This window comes from Tyto alba, unplaced genomic scaffold, assembly GCF_018691265.1.
Source record: "Tyto alba isolate M040663 unplaced genomic scaffold, T.alba_DEE_v4.0 Super-Scaffold_27, whole genome shotgun sequence".
NCBI classification, from domain to species: domain Eukaryota; kingdom Metazoa; phylum Chordata; class Aves; order Strigiformes; family Tytonidae; genus Tyto; species Tyto alba.
The window spans coordinates 17,242,124-17,260,991 of record NW_024881301.1 but is presented as its reverse complement, the minus strand read 5'-3'; the positions used below and the strand labels follow the sequence as shown (position 1 = coordinate 17,260,991).

At 36.6% G+C, this 18,868-nt stretch overlaps 1 protein-coding gene across 1 annotated transcript in view; it reads right to left on the bottom strand.

Moving 5' to 3' along the window:
- The window catches only part of CCDC102B (coiled-coil domain containing 102B), a 57,142-nt gene that overhangs the window by 16,344 nt on the left and 21,930 nt on the right, over positions 1-18,868 (bottom strand). Inside the window, 1 exon segment of the mRNA XM_042797861.1 lies at positions 17,141-17,249. Within this exon segment, the coding sequence (XP_042653795.1) occupies positions 17,141-17,249 (109 nt within the window).

Here is an 18,868-nt window from a genome sequence, read left to right as displayed (position 1 = left end):
TTTACATAATTATATGAACCCCCTTAGAGCCCTACTATCTCAGATTCTCCCTGATTTAATATAATATTAAGTAAATAAGAAATTCTGTATCCCCACTGGCCCCCAAAATACATTTTACTGTTGATGGAGAAGAACAGTAAATTTGTCAGGTAAACTATGACCTAGCTGATAATTAGACTTAGGATTTAAAACTAAAGTGAAGTAGCTTGTTTCCTTTTGAAATCTACAACTACCAAATGAAATTAAAAGATAAAAAATCTGCCTTGGTTACACCTTCAGGAGAAATAATTCTGCATTTGTACTATCTTCAGACTGAAAACAAGTTCTACAATAACAATACTTGCCAGTGCCCAAAACTTGGTGGTAACCAGACTGACTGAAAGGTCGTCCTATCAGAAACTGAAAATATATCTTACATAGGCAATACACTGCATTGTTCAAACTATTATAATTAACGATTAAGAGGTTTGTTACAAGTATATTTTATTTTGCAGCTAAACCAAATGAGCCTTTACAAAAGTAGATCCACTTAAAAACATCTACAATCTCTTTAAGACAGTAGCCCCATAAATCTGTGTTCCTTAATTCTACAACCTTACTCATAAGAGTCTAAAAGACAGTAACCTGAAATATACCTTTTTAGCAATAAGTAAATAAATTAATTAATTAATTCTTCCAAAAGGATTCAGGGTCCTTGTAATTCTGATTGTACCTTTTTAGTCTTCTTCTACCAACTGGTGATCAGTATAGCAATAAACTGTATGTGAAACAGTGTGGTATCAACAGAAGGCATTTTTTAAATGCCACAATTGTTTTCTTTTTCTGAAATAAATAAACTTTATGAAGTGCTGCTTCCAATTCATTAGTGTATATAATCAGAAGCTTCAGGCTAAAAAAGAATTTATACAAAGCACCTGTGTACTTACCCCTAAACTAATCTGAAAATCATCTTTCCAGAAGACAAAGTAGCATCAAAAGAAGATATCAATCATAAATTAAATTAAAAACAAAACAGTCAGAAAAAAAGACCACCAAACAACAAAGGCTCCCGTTTTATGTTTTGTTTTGTTTGCTTTCTCTTATATATATATATATAAATAACAATCTGATGTAAGACATATTCTTGAAATACTGAAATTAACATTCACACCCACACTATGTGGAAAAATCACACATCTCATGTCCTTTATTTTAGTGAATATGTCCAGGGGGAAAGGGATGATGACGTGCATTCTAATAGCTACATAACATTAAAGAAGTTTTCCAGACAAGAATACTGAAGGATGAAGTCTTATTACATAAGAAAAAAGTTCTATTGAGATTGAATCCAAATGGTAAACCATTTGTAGGCTGTCTTGGAAACCGAGGGGTCTAAAGAGAACAAATACATAAATGCTTTATTCATTTTTGTAGCCAGGCAATATATCAAACATGTCCACATGTCTTGATCAACTAAGTTACTAATGCACGTGAAAAATGAACCATATACCTGTAAGAAGCCACTGAAGAAACTGTTTCTTCACTATGAGAATCTTGGGCACAGACAGAGCTTCAGAAGGAGGATGAAGCTCTGCATGTGTCAGGCTACAGGGAGTCCCTTGAGCCTCTCGCTGGGCACATGGTTTCCTAACCTGCAAGAAGTGTGTTGGTCAAAGGGCTGAGCTTCCTTGTGAAAGACTTGTGGGAAGAGGTCACCAGGGTTCCTCATCCTCATACGTCTGGTACAGCACCAGAGAGGACGAGGAACAGATGAACTAAATCTTTTCTGAGACCTTTACAGCTTCAAGAGCCTTAACGACCAACTGTAGAGGAGGGGCAGGAAGAGACTATGTCAGTGAAGCTGGAAAGTGGAAACTTCCATGATGATGGAGGCTGGAAGCTGGTGACTTCTCACACTAGAAAAAAGCTTTATGCCTCACCTGATAACTTGCACTTTCAGAACAGGTTTTCTGCCCTTGCAGTTGACAAGAAGCCTCTCTGGTGGGTGAGCACAAGATGATCGGGATCACTAGAAAGAAGTGGTGAATAATAGCAATAGGAGACTCTCTGCTGTGGGGAATGGGAACATCGATCTGCTGATGGGACTTATCAGAGGCAGGTTTGCTGCTTGTTGTTTTCTGCATCTTAGGTAGAATAAATGCCCTCCAAAGAAAAATTAAAATCTAGATTTCTAAATTAGAAAGAATATAAGAAATCTCTACAGGGTGTCTAAGTTCTGTTCCTCCCACATTTTAACAAATTTTCCATAATGTTTTATTTTTTTAAAACTGGTTTAATAATATCTCTCAGTTACAAATATCCCATCAAGACAGTGGGAAACATCCTGAAATTTTCCTCTCTTCTCCTATAAGATGAGTATGATAAGTGAGACCTATTTACTGACTGAAAAGAATAAATTATAACTGAACTACTAATAATAAATGGTCCATCAAAAGTCATTATTCCTTTAAAATTTTTACTATTGTTTAGAAGAAAATACTCATATTTTCTCATTTCATATATATACATATATAATTTTATGCAGGCACAACAGTTGACCTTATAGCTATATTACATTATGAGCAACAGTAGATGTACTGACAGGTTTTATTACTTGAAGAAAAAGTAGAGGATATCTTACCACTGACAATTCCCCATCTTCTCTGTTTCATTCTGTGAGTAACATCCTAGAATCATAGAATGACTGAGGTTGGAAGGGACCTCCAAAAGTAATTTTGTCCAATCCCACTGTCTCAAGGAGCACTACCCAGAGCTAGTTGCCCAGGACCATATCCAGATGGCTTTTGAATATCTCCAAGGTGGGAGACTCAGCAACTTCTCTGTGTAACCTCTCCCAGTGTTTGGTCAACCTCACAGTATAGAAGTGTTTCCTGATATGAGAGCGAACCTCCTGTGCTTCAGTTTGTGACCATTGCTTCTGATACTGTCACTGGGCACCACTGAAAAAAGCCTGACTGTTTTCTCTACACCTTTCCTTCAGGCATTTACATTCATAAGATACCTCAGAGCCTTCTCTTTGTCAGGCTGAGCAGTCCCAGACCTCTCAGCCTTTCTGTATGTGACAGATGTTCCAGTCCCTTTGTCATCTTAGTGGCTCTCTGATGGACTCTTTCCAGTATGTCCATGTCTATCCTGTACTAGAATCCCAGAACTGGACTCAGTACTCCAAGCGTGGCCTCACCAGTGCTGAGAAGAGAGAAAGGATCACTTCTCTCAACCTGCTGGCAGTGCTCCTCCTAATGTATCACAGGATACCATTACAATTCCTTGCCACAAAAACCATCCTCTTGACTCATATTCAAATTTTATTAAATATTTTCTATTTTTTTCTTGACTCTGTCCACAACATCAAAAACATTATTAGGCTTTCTCTTTCACTCAACCCTAAACTAACCCTATTTTCCAGCTCTGACTGGGAATAAGACCCTCACCTCTGGTTTATACCACAAATCACAGTACAGATCTCTCAGCTGTCCTAACTTTCCTCGTGGTCCCCAATTCCCACGCCACTCCAACAGCACCTCTAATCTTTGTCTTTTGCTCAACCCTAACCCAAGCTTCTCACTCAGCATGGAACAAAGAACCTCACCTCCAGGACTTCTGTCAGCGTCACTCACAACTTCATCTGCTCTATGTTTCTTATTTTAGATGCTGTTCAGATATATTGCCCTCGTACTTCTATGGTTTTTCTGCATTTTAAAAGTATTTCTCAATGCTGGTATAAAATGTACCAACTACATCAAAGGTCATATTTGCCTTATTCGGCAGCACCAAAACGATGCTACACTAGATTCAGTAATTTGACTCTGCAAATTTACTACATGGCTTAAGAAAGTTCCCCTTTTGCTATGGTCTTTCAGGTTATCTGACATCAACTTTCTACTTGGGATCCATTTTAGCTTAATTCTCCTTTTCACATTAACCACTTTTAAAAGTTTTCAAGTTCCTTGAGATTGCTCATAAGTCAAACAGTTTTCATTTATCCCTGTACAAATCTAAAGAGAGTGACCCTCAGAAACTGAAGTTGATGCTTGCTTACCACAGAATTTAGTAACTATATACTCATAACTTTAATATTAGGCATCCTTTAAGTAGCCTTTGCCTTGAAGGTTATTTTTTGAATAATGACAAAAACCCTCAGAGTCAAGTGTTTCCCATAATTAGAAACAGACTGAATCTAAACTCCTTTGCATGGAGTGGGCATCTTTTTGTACCATCCTTTTTACTGCAAGCTCTTCAAATTATTAACTTTTTATTATGTTTAGCAAAATATTGGTGCCTAGATAAGCATGACCTTACATAAAAATGGCATGTACAACATGCCCATCTCCTATATTCCTAAATGTAAGTGATATTTGAGATGCAATTCATCTGACAATTCTCAAACTGCATTTCCTTTTTTGCTTAAAGCTGAACATAGTAATGAAAGTTCCAACCAAGATTAAACTAAATGAACATTATACAGTGGTTTAGGTGAATTTAAAGTGTTTTCTAATCTCATTCAAGGAAATGATTCACATTTCCGCTAATGCTTTGGAGAATACTGCTTTAAATTTATAAGGGACACATGTCAATCAAAAGTCTCAAAACTTGACATCACTCATGTGGAGAGTGAGAACTCCAGTGTGCAAACAAGTGCATAGCTACTTTTGCTACTACACATGGAGAAGCTGAATTTTGAATCCAGGGAATAAACAAGTAAAAATTTCCATATTAACTAACAGTCAGCTGATCTAGGAAATGTATCTGAAGTTAATCTCTTTAAAACAAAACAAAACCTTATTCTTTATATTTCACTACCAAGCAAGAGAAAAGTGGAGCTCTCAACATTCACACCAAAAGAGTTTTGTTTGCTTTACAAACAGTAGCATGCTTGTCTTACAGCTGATTGGATTACGACAGAACACAGCAGGAGTGACAGTGGTAATAGATTAAACAAACTGTGTTAAAAAAAACTAAGTAAATGGCAAAGAGTGTTTTAGGCATAGGTATTACAGCAATTATTTCTCCTAATTTAATTTGAAATCTCAGAAGGCAGTTGGTTTGGAGCATATCTAACCAAAAACTTCTGAAGCAAAACATGAGCATGTGCTTAAAGGTTCAGTACTAGACATTTTGGTTTATATTTCAAAAGAAGGTATAATGGGCCTCTGCTGAGAACCATTTATTTTTAATTTTTTTAAGACAATTGAAAACTTTAATTAAACTCTGCTTATTTCTCTTTTCATCTAAGTATTGTTGCAATATTGAAGTTGCCCAGTTTAAGAGTTTTTGTGATCTGAAAGTAGTTTACTTCTGTTACTAGTGCTCTTATCAGGGGGAGGGGAATGGTGGTGTGTGTGGCTTTGGTTTTTTTTTTTTTTCTCCTCAAACCTAATACAGCAAACTTCTTCCCAAAATAAGGAACACAGTCTACCCTCTTAGAGAGCTGAGGCTGACTAATGCAAATCTTTTTCAATATCAAAATAAAGAACAGATCTGTCAGTTTGTATGCCTACAAGTACAAATATACATACAGATGTCATGGTTTAGGCCTGGTTGGCAGCCAACCACAATGCAGCAGCTCTCTCTCCCTTCCCCTCCGGCAATGAGAAGGGACAGAGAGCCAGGCTTGGGGTTTGAGATAGGACTGGGATGAGGAAAAATTCCCCTTTATGATCACGAGAAAAAGGCAGACTCGTTAGGGGAAGACAAAAAAAGAACATACATTTATTACAGACACTAACAACACATAACAGAGTAGGACAGTGAGAAACATTGCCACATCTTGAGAACACCTTCCTCCCACCCCTCCCTTCTTCCCGGGCTCAGTTCTGCTCCCGATATCTCTACCTCCTCCCCCAGTGGCGCAGGGGCAGGGAATTGGGGGTTCAGTCAGCGCTGCCACTTCCTTCATGTTCGGTGAGGGGACTGTCCAGAACTTGTTCCTCCTGCTCCATTGTGGTCCCCCTCTCACAGGAGACAGTCCTCCACAAACTTTCTCCGACATGAGTTCCTCCCATGGGCCGCAGCGTTCCCCACACTGCTCCGTCATGGGTCACTAACTTTCTCTGACTGGATTCCCTCCCACGGCTGCAGCCCTTCCCGAGCTGCTCCTGCGTGGGACACCCCAGCATGCTGCAATCCTCCCAGCGCTGAACTACAGCAGTGGGGATACCTTTTCCCATGAGACCCCGGCCTTCTTTGGGCACAGAACCTTGATCAGGCAAGCAGAAGCCACAGGCCATAAATCAATGTCTGCTCCACCGTAGATCTTCATGGGTGGTGGTAGGGGATGCCCTGCCATCTCCCCACAGGATACAGGGGGGTCTCTGCTCTGGCACACCTCCCCCCTCCTTTCTTCCTCCGTTCCTCCACTGACCTTGGTGTTCACGCAGCTGCAGCAACTCCTCCTCACAAGTCCCACTGCCCATCACCACGTCCCTTCTTAAATACGTTATCACAGAGGCACAGCTGATTGGCTCAATTTCCCAAACAGAAGTGGAGCTGGCTTGGAGCTGGGGGAGCTTCGAGAAGCTTCTCACAGGGGGCTTCCCTGGTAGTCCCCTCCCCTGCCACCAAAAAAACTCCACCATTCACTCAACCCAGGACAACAGACTATATTGGAAGCAAAAATAGGTTTCCATTCTGTGGAAAAAGATGACTGATTAAAATTTTAGTCTTAACTTTCAGAGCAGTGATAATTTATCCATAACTTACCAAAAATAATTTAAAAATTTGGGATTATTATAGATAAACAGTATACAAATTTAAATTTAGTCCAGACTGTAACTGACTCACTGTACTACAAGTAGTTACCTATTGCTGTATGCTTAGTAACGCTAGTAGTTATTATTAGTAACTAATTGAGAGACTAGAATAAGCCATAAGCCATTCTAATAAGCACTGTGAAAGCAAGACGATAAACCTTACTCAAAAAATACAGGGATTTGTCACAAAATGTAGGCATGCATAAAATCACCCCCCTCCCCCCAAAAAAAAAAGAGTAAACAGTGCAATCTTTTTTTATTATTTTTGAAGTTTTATTTGCCATACAGAAGGTCAACACCTCTCTGTTTCCAAACAATTTCTAAGCTGACCTTCCATCCTGACTTTATATTGCTGAATTGAGCCAAATGTACAAATAAATAAGGAACTGTAAGAAAACAGTAAATCAATAGTGGTCATGATTGGAAGCACTCAAAGCAAGTTCAAACTGTCATCAGTCTCAAGAATTTCCTAGACTGTATTGGTATGATGCGCTGCAGATCAGAACACTCTTCAACCCAACTCACTAGAAATTATTAAATTAATAATATTAAAGGTGTAACAAGAATGTTCATTGGTAGACAAGAAAAGAAAATATTAAGTAAAATAATCTCAGTTTACAGTACATTTTTCGATGTAACTGCTAATGAATTGTACCAACAATACATCAAAACTGACAGCAACAATCAAAGCACTCTACATTTAAGTTTGGAACTATGCAAGATCACTTATTTTACAGATGAAGACTGTTGATTTATCAGATTATTAGTTAAATGGTGCTGGGAATAGGATGTTTGCTGCAATTGCAGATCTCTACAAATAAATACATCTTAGATTACTAGAGTATTTAATAGTGTGAAACCATGCTAGAATGTTTAATCATTCCTTTCCTGTACGCAAAGCAATACATACCAACATATTAATAAAAATTTGCAAGTCTGATTGGACATAATATTCAATTTTCAGAAAAATCAAGATTGCATAAAAGTTATTTGATGAATACCAGACTATTATACCAATGTTACTTAAAGCACAGGTGATTTGCGCTATAAACAGATTCCAAAAGTTGCTATCTTCTTGTGCAGTGAGCTTTCTCCTTAAACAACAGCTTTTGCGAAAAGGGACAGATTAAACCAGTATTTAAGTTTATTTTCTCTTCCAAACTGGAAGTTCAACAGGATTCAAGAAATGCAGAAGCTGCCTTTGTTCAAAGAAATTTTAAAGTGTTGTCTTGCTTAGACTTCAGATAAATATGGTATAGAACATTGTCTCCATACAGCTTTCTTTTCAGAGTATGAACCTGAAATACGCAGCTTTAGTCACTTGGTCTAGATAAACAATTATGCAAGATAATTTATATAGCTCAGTGGTCTGGTGGCAAGTGCCTGTAGAAATAGTTCTACTGTTTTCAGTAGAACTATTTTTTTATGACATGACATCTGTTATATCTGAACCATATCTACAGTAACATATTATCTTTTTGTTTTGAAGTTACAAAGGTCCCTGAAGAATCTTATGGCACAGTTTTTGATCACCTGTTACTACACAATTTAAATTAGGAACTGATTCAAAGTTCACTGGCATCACCAGATTTCTCATTGACTTCAGGATATCGCTCATGCTTTTGCCCAAAGAAATATGCAATACTCCACTGATGTAAGCAAGGAAAATTTTGTGACTGTATCCAAACAAAACACTCATTAATTTTTCCTAAAATTGAATCCTTTGTCTGAAAATAATCTGAAAATGCAATGCTTCAGTGCAGAGGCACTTACTTCAGTGTGAGACAGTTCTCTTTAAGCATGAACACAAAAGGAAAATTCCTATTACACATTAAAAAAAAAAAAAACAAAACAAAACAACAAAAAAAGAAGAATGTTGGGGGAGGGAAAAAAAAAAAAAAAAGTAAGCAAGCATGGCTGTTTCTCTTCCTTTCCTACTTCCCATGAAAGCACTACTTCTTTGTTCTAAAAGCAGTACAGCTCTCTTGCATATGCTATAGTTGAATCAAAAAGAAAATTCCATTTCAGCAGCCACAATGAAACAGTAAATCTTACTTTTTTTTCCATACACACAAATTATGAAGCAAAGTTACCTAACCATCCTGAAAGTTGTATGAATATAACCATATCGTACACGGCAGGCATGAAGCTACATTAATTCTAACACTGAATGTTTAGTCATCTCATTTATTTCATAGAACATGACAAGATCGTTTAAAAACAAGAAACTTCATTCCAGTTCCTCATGTGTTTTCCCTTTAAAGGCATGAAAAAACTTACTTAATCAATTTACCAAACAGTAAACCTGAAACTCTAGATTACTACACAGCAATAGATTTCACAAGCCTTCAAGGCTTGCATAGATTTGTGACTCAACATAGGCAGTGATTCCTAATAGTTCTGCTGAATCCAAAATGGAAACTGTTCCTAAGTACAGAGTTGTTAGATCCTGGATAATTAAGATACCACTTACACATTTCTTATTAACATTATAACAAGAGCTTGCAAGATGACAGGGTTAGTTTCTATGGAAAACAAAATAAAATATAAATACCTGAGAGAGAGGAATTTGTTTGTTTTGTTTTTTGTTTTTTTGTTTTTTTTTTTTACCAGAGAAAATAAACTTTTTTTTTTTTTTAGTAGGAAGACCAAATACTTGTCATGCCGCCAAAAGAGCATTTCATTTTCAAAAACTAACAAAGAGAATTGTCTAAGGCTATATTTCCAATCAAATCTCCCCCAAAATTAGATTTTTATTTTTTAAGGGACACAGTGCTGTCCTTATCTGGATAAGAATAGAAAAAAAAGCAACTGTGTAAGTCCAAAATACTTATACCTTTAATTCAATGTCTTTAACATGTCAGACATTAAATTCAGTTTTGTACATTTTAACAGTTGATGCATTTAATTCATCAGTGCTTTGTTTTTTTTAAAAAAAGAAACTGCATATTTTAGGTGAAGTTGATTTTATGTAAATGAATAGCAAGTAAGCATACTAGCAGAAATATTTACTTAAACAAGAAACTAAGTGAATATTAAAATATAATCCTGAGAGGCAAATTCAGTATATTTAAACATATTTAGTAATGCTTTTTGGGGGGTGATATTTTTTTAAACTACACACTACAAAAATTAATTTCTGATACAGAACCATACAGTGAACTGACTACACTAATACATTATTAAGAAATAACTTTGTCATCATTTTGGACTTTTCAGTTTAAGCTATGAAAAACTGTTTCTGTTAAAAATGCAATGGTAACCTCTAGAACAAAGATTGCTTCATGTATGCAAACACACAAACACATATACACACACATAAGTGTGCCTGTATGCACATTCCTCCCTCATCTTCAAAGCCTTTCCTCAACAGGTTATACCTTCTGCCAGTGGCAGACCAACAGGCGGTACAAACCTCTACAAATGATGCAGCTTTGACATGGTATCCCTTTCACAGAAAATCAGTATGCACTGATATGTTTCAGTATGCACACATGTTTATTCTAAATATATTTCCTCACAGAAATAAGTATGAGTTTTCATCTTTCAGTTGTAACAGAATGTCCTTTATATATATATATATATATCCTTATATATGTGTATATACATATATATCTCCTCGTGTTGGTTTGCATTTTCATTGCCAAACAAGTAATGAATACCCAGTAGATACTGGGAAGTACAACTTAATACACTTTAAATATCTTGTTAGAAGTCAGTATGGGGGAAAGAAGTTAATGAAACAGTAGATTTTTCCAGCACTTTGCAAATTACATTTGTAGGAAAACAGACAACCAAATGGAACCTTGACCTTATGCACCATCACAAATTATACTTTATATTGGACAGTAAAAACATTGATATTAAGTACATAATTTCTAGACATAACACTAAATATGAACAGGTACTTGATTTATGAAAACATTGGGAAGAGTAGTTAAGGTTCTGCAAGAATTCTTGCTTGAGCAACACTCAAGAATTCTTTCCTTGCTCTCAAACTAACTGTAAGCTATTGTAACTGAGACAGGAAAAAGAAATGCGTACATCTAGAGAATTTTTTTAAGTACTTTTTATAAAACCATGAGTCAGATGTGTGGTAGCATCATCATCGCATGTCACTCAGTCTGAATATCACACCAGCCTCTCAAACAAGTGAAGGATTGAGCCTAGTAAAGAACATTCCAAATTCCAGATCTAGTCTAAAAATAATCAGATTTTATGACAGGAAAATTAACTGCACTGATTTTCCACTCTATAAAGTCATCTGAGTTCTCAAATCATTCAGATGTTGTTTTCAGAAAATTGTCTAACAATATTTTCAAACTCAATCTTGAGGATTTCGGTATCAAATTTTATAAAGACTCCATTAGCACAGTAAACCAGACTATCAGCTAGTCTGTAGTATATAAAAGCATCACAAATTTAATATTGGGGACATAATTTTACTCCTATGATAGCTATGAATAATATGCAATAATCCTATGCACCTAAGGTGAAAAAATAAACAGAAAAATTCACAGTGGCCTTTATAGCCATTAAGGCTGGTGTTTTGTTTCTGATAATTATTATGTTTTCTGTTGGATTCAGGGGAAAATCAGAAAACATTTTTTGGGTCAGGCAAAGAGTATGGACAAAATACATGGTCTTATTACATGTATCTAATTTTCCTGTAAGATTATCAGAATATCACTATTTATAATTCACTTATATATTAAGTGAATGAAAATGGCAATTATAGGTAAGTAGCTCTGAAGCATCTTCACATTATAAAGTAGTTTCAGAATAAAGATTTCTGGAAAAGGTGGAAATAATGCAGAATCTTTAACAAGAATTAGCTGTTAGCAACCTGAGTCTCCAAAAAGGCTGTTCCATTTTAAATAGTATTTAAATGTCTGCAGTGAGAGTAGAAGACTTGATTTATCCCAAAGCCTCATTCACCTCAATGGAGTTTCCTCCACCTGCAAAACAACAGGTAGAGAACTGCTACGATTCTCTTAAAGAGACTAACGCACCTAAGTAACAATACATAGGCTGCCACAACATACAGTGTACAATACCTATTTAGTGAGAAAGAGAACAGAAAACATTTGTTTTAAAATATGTTTAAAGATATTTCTTTGGCTGTAGTGCAAAATCAACAGTGCTGGTGACTTAACTCTGTACAAAAAAAGAGAAACAGAAATATCTCTGCCTAAGATACAAAATACTAATTTATCCTGTGTTCCTTTTCATCTAAGGATACTTCTTTTGATACTGATGTTTCAATAGGCTTTAAGTACCAATCAGTGTAATTTTTGCCTCATATCCCACAAACTGGGATAGGAATTTCCTTCATTAATTACCAACACACTAGACAATGTAGAGTAAGGGCATATTCTGTACTTCAGCAAGCAGAAAATTGTTTTAAACAAACCAGTCACTGCCTATAGCGGCATTTGTAAGTCTACAGTGCACTCCAGTGGAACATAGCAGTATATCCATTTTTTTCCATTGTTTTCAATATAAGGTAAAATTGCTTTGCAAATATTCCACCTTCTTTAACTTTTAAACCACCAGAAAAGCATGTCCTTCAGAAATAATAGATGCAGATATAAAATGTTGAAGAAGACTTGCAAAGAGTGTTAACAAGAATGTTTTATTGTACATGTTTTAATATAAAATGATCATTCTAAAACCTAAACCTGTGACAGTCTTGCTAACTATAATTCTGTGTTTACAAATATCAGGGCAACACACCAAAGATTTGTTCTGTTTTACAGAGTCCAGAGATGTAACTAACCAGACTCAGATATACTTTTTGTGTCTTTCAGACTGTAAGGTTAGTTAATACATCTGTAAACTAAGCTATATCTGACAAAATTGGATAATCCGTTTCCAGGGACATGCGACTAGCAATTTCATTGGTGTCAAAATATTCGTGTTCTTCAGAGAACTTCAAGATTCCTAGTTTTTCCTACAAAGATTGCTTTAAAAACAAATACATATAATGTCAACACCCTTTATTTATTCAGTGGTTTTAGAGACTTGATCTTTGCTCTTCTGTGGATTCTCATGCAAATACAACAATAATCTAAGTATAATTTTATACTGAGCAATTGCTTCCCCCTTTTTAAGAATAACAAAGATTTTTATGGTTGTTAATAGGTTATTTGTGATATATGTGAAAAGTAAAGCATAAGAAATATTACTTGATTTACTACCCCAATAAGAGTTGCAAGCTATTCTACAAGTAGAACTGAAGCTTGTTAGCCAGACTGTACATACAAAATGTTTTTGATGGCTAAGAAATGTAGACAAAGAAATCTTAGTTTAAGATGTGATCTTACGGACTGAATATTGTGTAACAAGCTCATAAATAGATCTCTTCAAAAGCCCCAAATGGATATCGTGATCTCTGATATTAATAGAATTGTTAGAACACAAATTCACAATAATTTGTAAGATAGACTTCGGATAGTACAATACATTTTTCCTGCAATGAACACAGTGTAAAGAAGGGACACTCCCATTCCTTCTTTCTCTCTGGAAAAATATTTGGCGGACATGAAGTCTTAATTCGCTAGCTCTCTAAAGAAAGCCAAGACACAATTTTCACTATCTAGTCAGCCAAGTAAGGTAAAATCTAAGACCTAATCGACAGTGACGAGGTAACCTTTAAGAAGAATAGCCAATTAGGACTTGGTTTGAAACTGTTACAATGAAAGAATACTTGAAATTAAAGAAAGGCCAGAAAAATATAAATGAATGAGGACTTCTGAGTGTCCTTAGAGAAACAGACAAAATAGTGTACAGTAAAAAAAGATGATTTGACTGCTTGCAAATAAAGAAACAGAGTGGTGTCAAGCACCAGACAAGATTTGAACAATCAGCTTCTTAGTGCTAATCTTAACTTCTTATTTTACTATTTAATGGGGGAGGAGAATTTTTGTAACAGAAAAAGAAGTTATCAATTTCATCACTAAATGCAACTTACTGTTGTATCTGTTAAAATGACCAAATTTATGACCCCAAACAGGACAAGTACAATGCTAGTATCACACAAAGATACATATAATGCTTGTAGTTACTACAAGCATAAATTGTCACTTTACTACTTTTTTTAGTTAAGTCAATTCACTGAAAACTTATTTGCAATTTCCAAATTGATACAGAATGGATTGCTTTTTAAAAAGATGACCATCAATATCACCAAGGCTTTCCATATTTAGTTTGTTCCAAGGTGAGTCAATACTCGTCTTTTAACAGAAAGTAATTAATTATAGGGAGCAACAATATTCAGATCTGGACAACTGTAAAGCCTCTAACATTACACAAAATCTCTCAAACTTCCAAAAGGCTAACAGAGCTAACCATTCCTAAAAATGGTTTCATTTACAGTAGCACTGTCACTTGAAAGCAAAGCATTGTTTTCCATATTCCCGGTAGGACAGTCAGGTATCTGCCAAAGGGATTATTGGATTAAATTATGCATTACTGAAACCAAAACCTCTTAGTCAAGAGCATGAAAATAATACAGAGATAATGATTAATCTGTTATTAATCTAGAAATTCATTTGTGATTTAATACTGCACTTGTGTATACTATTCAGATTCCATGCTTAGCCTAGTACATGTCTGCGTTTTATTTCACTTTCAATTTTTTCACTGTCAGAAACCTTGTATGGTGTTCCAGCATCCAGTTTTCAATAATAATATATAGTAAGTGACATACACACACATTGTCAACACACAAGATTTGGTCTTTTTTCAATAAAGGAAGAATTTCCACTTACAAAACCCCCCTCAAAAGTAAGTACTGTCATACACGTTAGCCAGATTCATCAAGATCAATGTTTCCCTGTAATTTATAAACTAGACGTAGAAGTCTTATAAATCTCAGAAGACAAGCAGAATGCTCAAACACTTCCTGTTAGCAATTAAGGGATTTCAGCTCACTTCCAAGAAAAATGCAGCAACACGTATATATATCTATATACATGCAGATAGACGAAAATTGGAATCTATTGATCTCCAACCAAATCTCAGCAAGTTTTTTCTTCTTGTTCTATTCCTGCTGGCAGTGCCATAAAACATAAAAAAACTATGTGTCTTAAGCAAAACAATTAACTAAATCTAGATTTCTTCTGTTGTGCAGAAGTATGACAAGATAAAATCCTACTTAAAGAGCAAGCAGAAAATAAAGAACTAAAATCTGAAGGAACTCAAATATGACAGATAGATGTTGATTTGTTGATGTAGATGTTCATCTATAATGGAAATTCTGTTTACATATACACAAATACATATTTTGGGTTTTGTTGGATCTAAGACATCTTTAACCCATTGTTATGAAAGCTAAATCCTGAAAGCTGCAACACAAATATTTCTTATTCTTGTACTCATGAACTTGGACTGAAATGAACACTTCTTAGCACCATTCCTACATAGCCAGGCAAAATTCCTAAATTAGTCCTTTGAAGGCTGATCTCCTTTATATAAGTACAACTTCCATTCCCTCAGCCACTCCTTGCCAGCCTTTCCTGAAGTCCTTCCCAGTACTCCAGTTGCATGAACTTGGCACAGCATCTTAATTGTTCCAACAACACTGTAGTTCTGTAACCACATACAGCTCTAATCCTTCCTGCTTGTTTCCAAGGATGCAAGCATTTCTGTACCAAAACTTGAGCAAGCTGTCCTTTCACCTTAATTTATCATTCCTGAAGTCTTTCTTGCTCCTATCTACCTGCACCCTGAGCTTTCCATCCCTGATCACCACTTCTTAACTTTACTGTAGTCTGTAACCTCCTACCCCCACCATCTCTAGTTCAAAGCTCTTCTCATTAAGTTGGCTAGCTTGTTGGATCAAGGAGACAACATCTAGGCCCAAATGATCTCAACTCCAGAGCTGTGTGGTCATTACCAATATGACCCCAGCTGGTGCCCACAAGGATGAGCAGCAAGAAACAGTAGTAGTTTCAGGGCTGGACAGACCTTGGCAATCTGTCTGCAGTGTTGTGGATCCAATCCCACAGTAAGCCACATAACCTTTAAAAAGGCAAGTGGGGGACACAGGGGTTTCTGTCCCCACATGAGGGAGTCTTGTACTACTGCCACACACTGTTTCCTCCTGATGTTAATGCATGGTTCAGGTTAAAGATGCCTCTGATGCTTCCCCAGTCATGGCTTTCTTCTATTCTGCTTCCAGGCTTTTGAACCTATTCTGCAACTGCAGATCTGCATGTGGAAAAAGAGTCATCCTCCAGTTGCTGGAGATCATAAGTTTCCAGCCTTCCTACTATGGAACTCTGTTTACCTTGCAACTGATTGCAGTCTCTGGTTGCCCCTTCTGCGTGGTTCGGACTATCTTACCTCTGGGGACTCTGTGAGGATCCTGTTAATCTTCTCTTTGCCTTCCCTGAGCCTGCCCAGCCTGCTCGCTTCCTCCTGCAGCTCAAAAGGGGCAAAACATTTCCTCAGCTGATGTACACCTCTTGTAGGCATGGACACTCCTTTCCCCTGCCCCAGCCGCAAGGGAAGGTATTAGGCACTGCCTGCTGCCCAAGACCTGGGAACTTGCATCCTCCCTCAGCAACTCTGAGCTGAGGTCTCTACTGTGCCAACAGCAGCAGCCACAGCTGGTGCTGGGGACCATGTCCCAGGCTGTTCCACTACAGTTTCTGATGTGTTTCATGACCCCATCAGTGTATTTCCAGCCTCTCCCACAAGCAAACTGCTTGGAGGAGCCACTGCTTCCCACAGACACACAGTCTGGGACCTGTGCACTGGGTGCAGCAGCCCTCATTCTGTGCCCCCTGAATGGGCACTTGGCTCTCCCTATCGAGGAATTACCTCTCCTGGCCACAGCCTAGATGTCAGCATGGCTCCACCACCTCTAATGACACTGCCCCCCTCCTTGCCAGGTTGCCACCTGCACCATGCCCACTCAATAGCCCGGGGGGCAACATCCTCATGGTGGCTATCACAGACCCCTTTGCCCCACATGGGCCCCTTCTGCCCAAACAGAAGCCCAGCTGGACCTTAACCATGACTCGCTGTACATCAGGGCCACCACCCTCACCACATATGGGGACAGGACACCAGCATCTGTGTCCTCTGGTCGGTCCCTTCCTGCGAGACCTCGGAGTCACCCTAGTGCTGCCCTTGCAGGTCCCCAGCACCAGGGCTGCTGCATGGCACATGGTGGCTGTGCCAGGGCTGGGATTCTCCACATGCCCTTGGCAGGTGTCTCCCAGACAGGCTATGGGGATAAATAGTTGATAAATGGTTGATTTATCACATTCATAAACCCCAGAGATGATTTTGCTCTTAGTTAAAATGCAGGAAATCAGAAGCCTCAATTTATTTTTTTTTTTTTTTTTACTCCATGTAATAATGATGTACTGCTAACATACCTGTTTCAGACTTTCCAGTTTGTTTTTTCTCAGTTCTTCATATTTATATTTCCAAATAAATAATTCATTTTCTATCTTTTCAATTTCTTTTTCCAGAAATACATTCATTCTGAAAAAGTATTTTAAAAGTCAGCATTACATCTTTTAGAAGTTAACAAAAGACAAATTACTTTGAATTTCCTTTACACAGTTGGAGTTATATTTTGCTTTTTCAACTGTATGTGTGGTTTTTATTAAAAACCTATATTGTCATTTTATAATTATTCCAAGAGATTTACCAAAAATAATTGCTAAAGAGAACAAAGAAATCCAGTAGTATAAAATTAAAATTTTAAATGAAATAAAATTGAAATAATGAAATAAGTATGAAATAAAATTGAAAACTGAATAAAATTTGGAAATGGACTTCAGTTACTGATTCAGGTCACCTAATACATGGTGAGTTATTGAAGATCCTCAGAGAAAAGGTACTGTATCACTTTTATTTGAGCACAGACAGAAGATTACTTTAAACACACATATATGGGGGAATATATACAGTACGTAGACAGTATTAAAACCAAAGATGATCTACTTTAGATGTCAAAAGAATTATTAAAATACGTTTCATGATTCAAGAAATACTTGCTCTTGAAAAAAAAAGTTAGAAGAATTTTAAGAAAATGGGTTATTTAGCTCAGAGACACTACACCCTCATTAAACATTAGCTTTTGGAATGTTATTAAGCATAAAGTTCGTTACTACATTCAGGAAAATTATTTAAGACACATAATTCACAAAGAAGAAATTATAATTCCTTGGAGACAAGTACTGTATTACTGAAACAATGAACTTTGATATTGACTTTTACCCATCTTCTAACGAATTAAAATATTTTAATTCAGGAAAAAAATGAAAGAAATATGAAGCAGCAGAGGCACCACAGATGTTCTTCTCTCTGAGACCAATTAAAAACTAATTTTTGTGTTCACCAGAAACACTATTAGCCCTGTTCCAAAAAGACGAATGAACTTCTCATTATTTCATTTTATGAAATTCTTTCATAATTTCATTTTATATTCATGTAATGCGTATGTATCATATTGAAATTTTGCAATTTTACAACAAAAAAAAACATGTATTTGATATGAGCCCTAGTGCCTAGTAGAGGATGTTGATGTGTGATTTTACATTGTAAACACAGTTCTGAAGTTCTTTTAAAGACAAAACATAAACAAAAAAAAATTTTTTTTTTAAAGCTCCTTTCTTTTTATATTTTGCAAAGTCTTATCCATGGCTTAAGGTTACATTGGCATTACTGAAGATAGCTCTAAACAGAATGCAAAAAGCATAGGACCTTTCAGGGTGAAGAAGCAAAACACCTCATGGAGAGATTAGTCAGGTAACCAGGGGCAAGTCCAAACACTGGACCTTCATGAGCTAACTTGACTCCGGAAAGAAAGCAGCCACAGTTTGGAAGTGCTGCATGTAAACCAGAAAACTGCTGAGACGTCCTGTGCTGTATGAGTAAGATCATACTGACTGCCAAAGTAACCTTTGGCCTTGGGGTTCATGCTGTCTATGATCCAAGCTTACTTTTGATGAAGCACAGCTGTGTGTCCTTGGCTCAAGTTTACTGAGAAAATTGCTAAGTTGTGAGGAAGAAGCTGTGAGAAAGTGCTTACGTTAGAGCCATGCAAGATAAGAAAAGCAAAAATGCAAACTGGGGTAAGATTGTTGAGATAACAA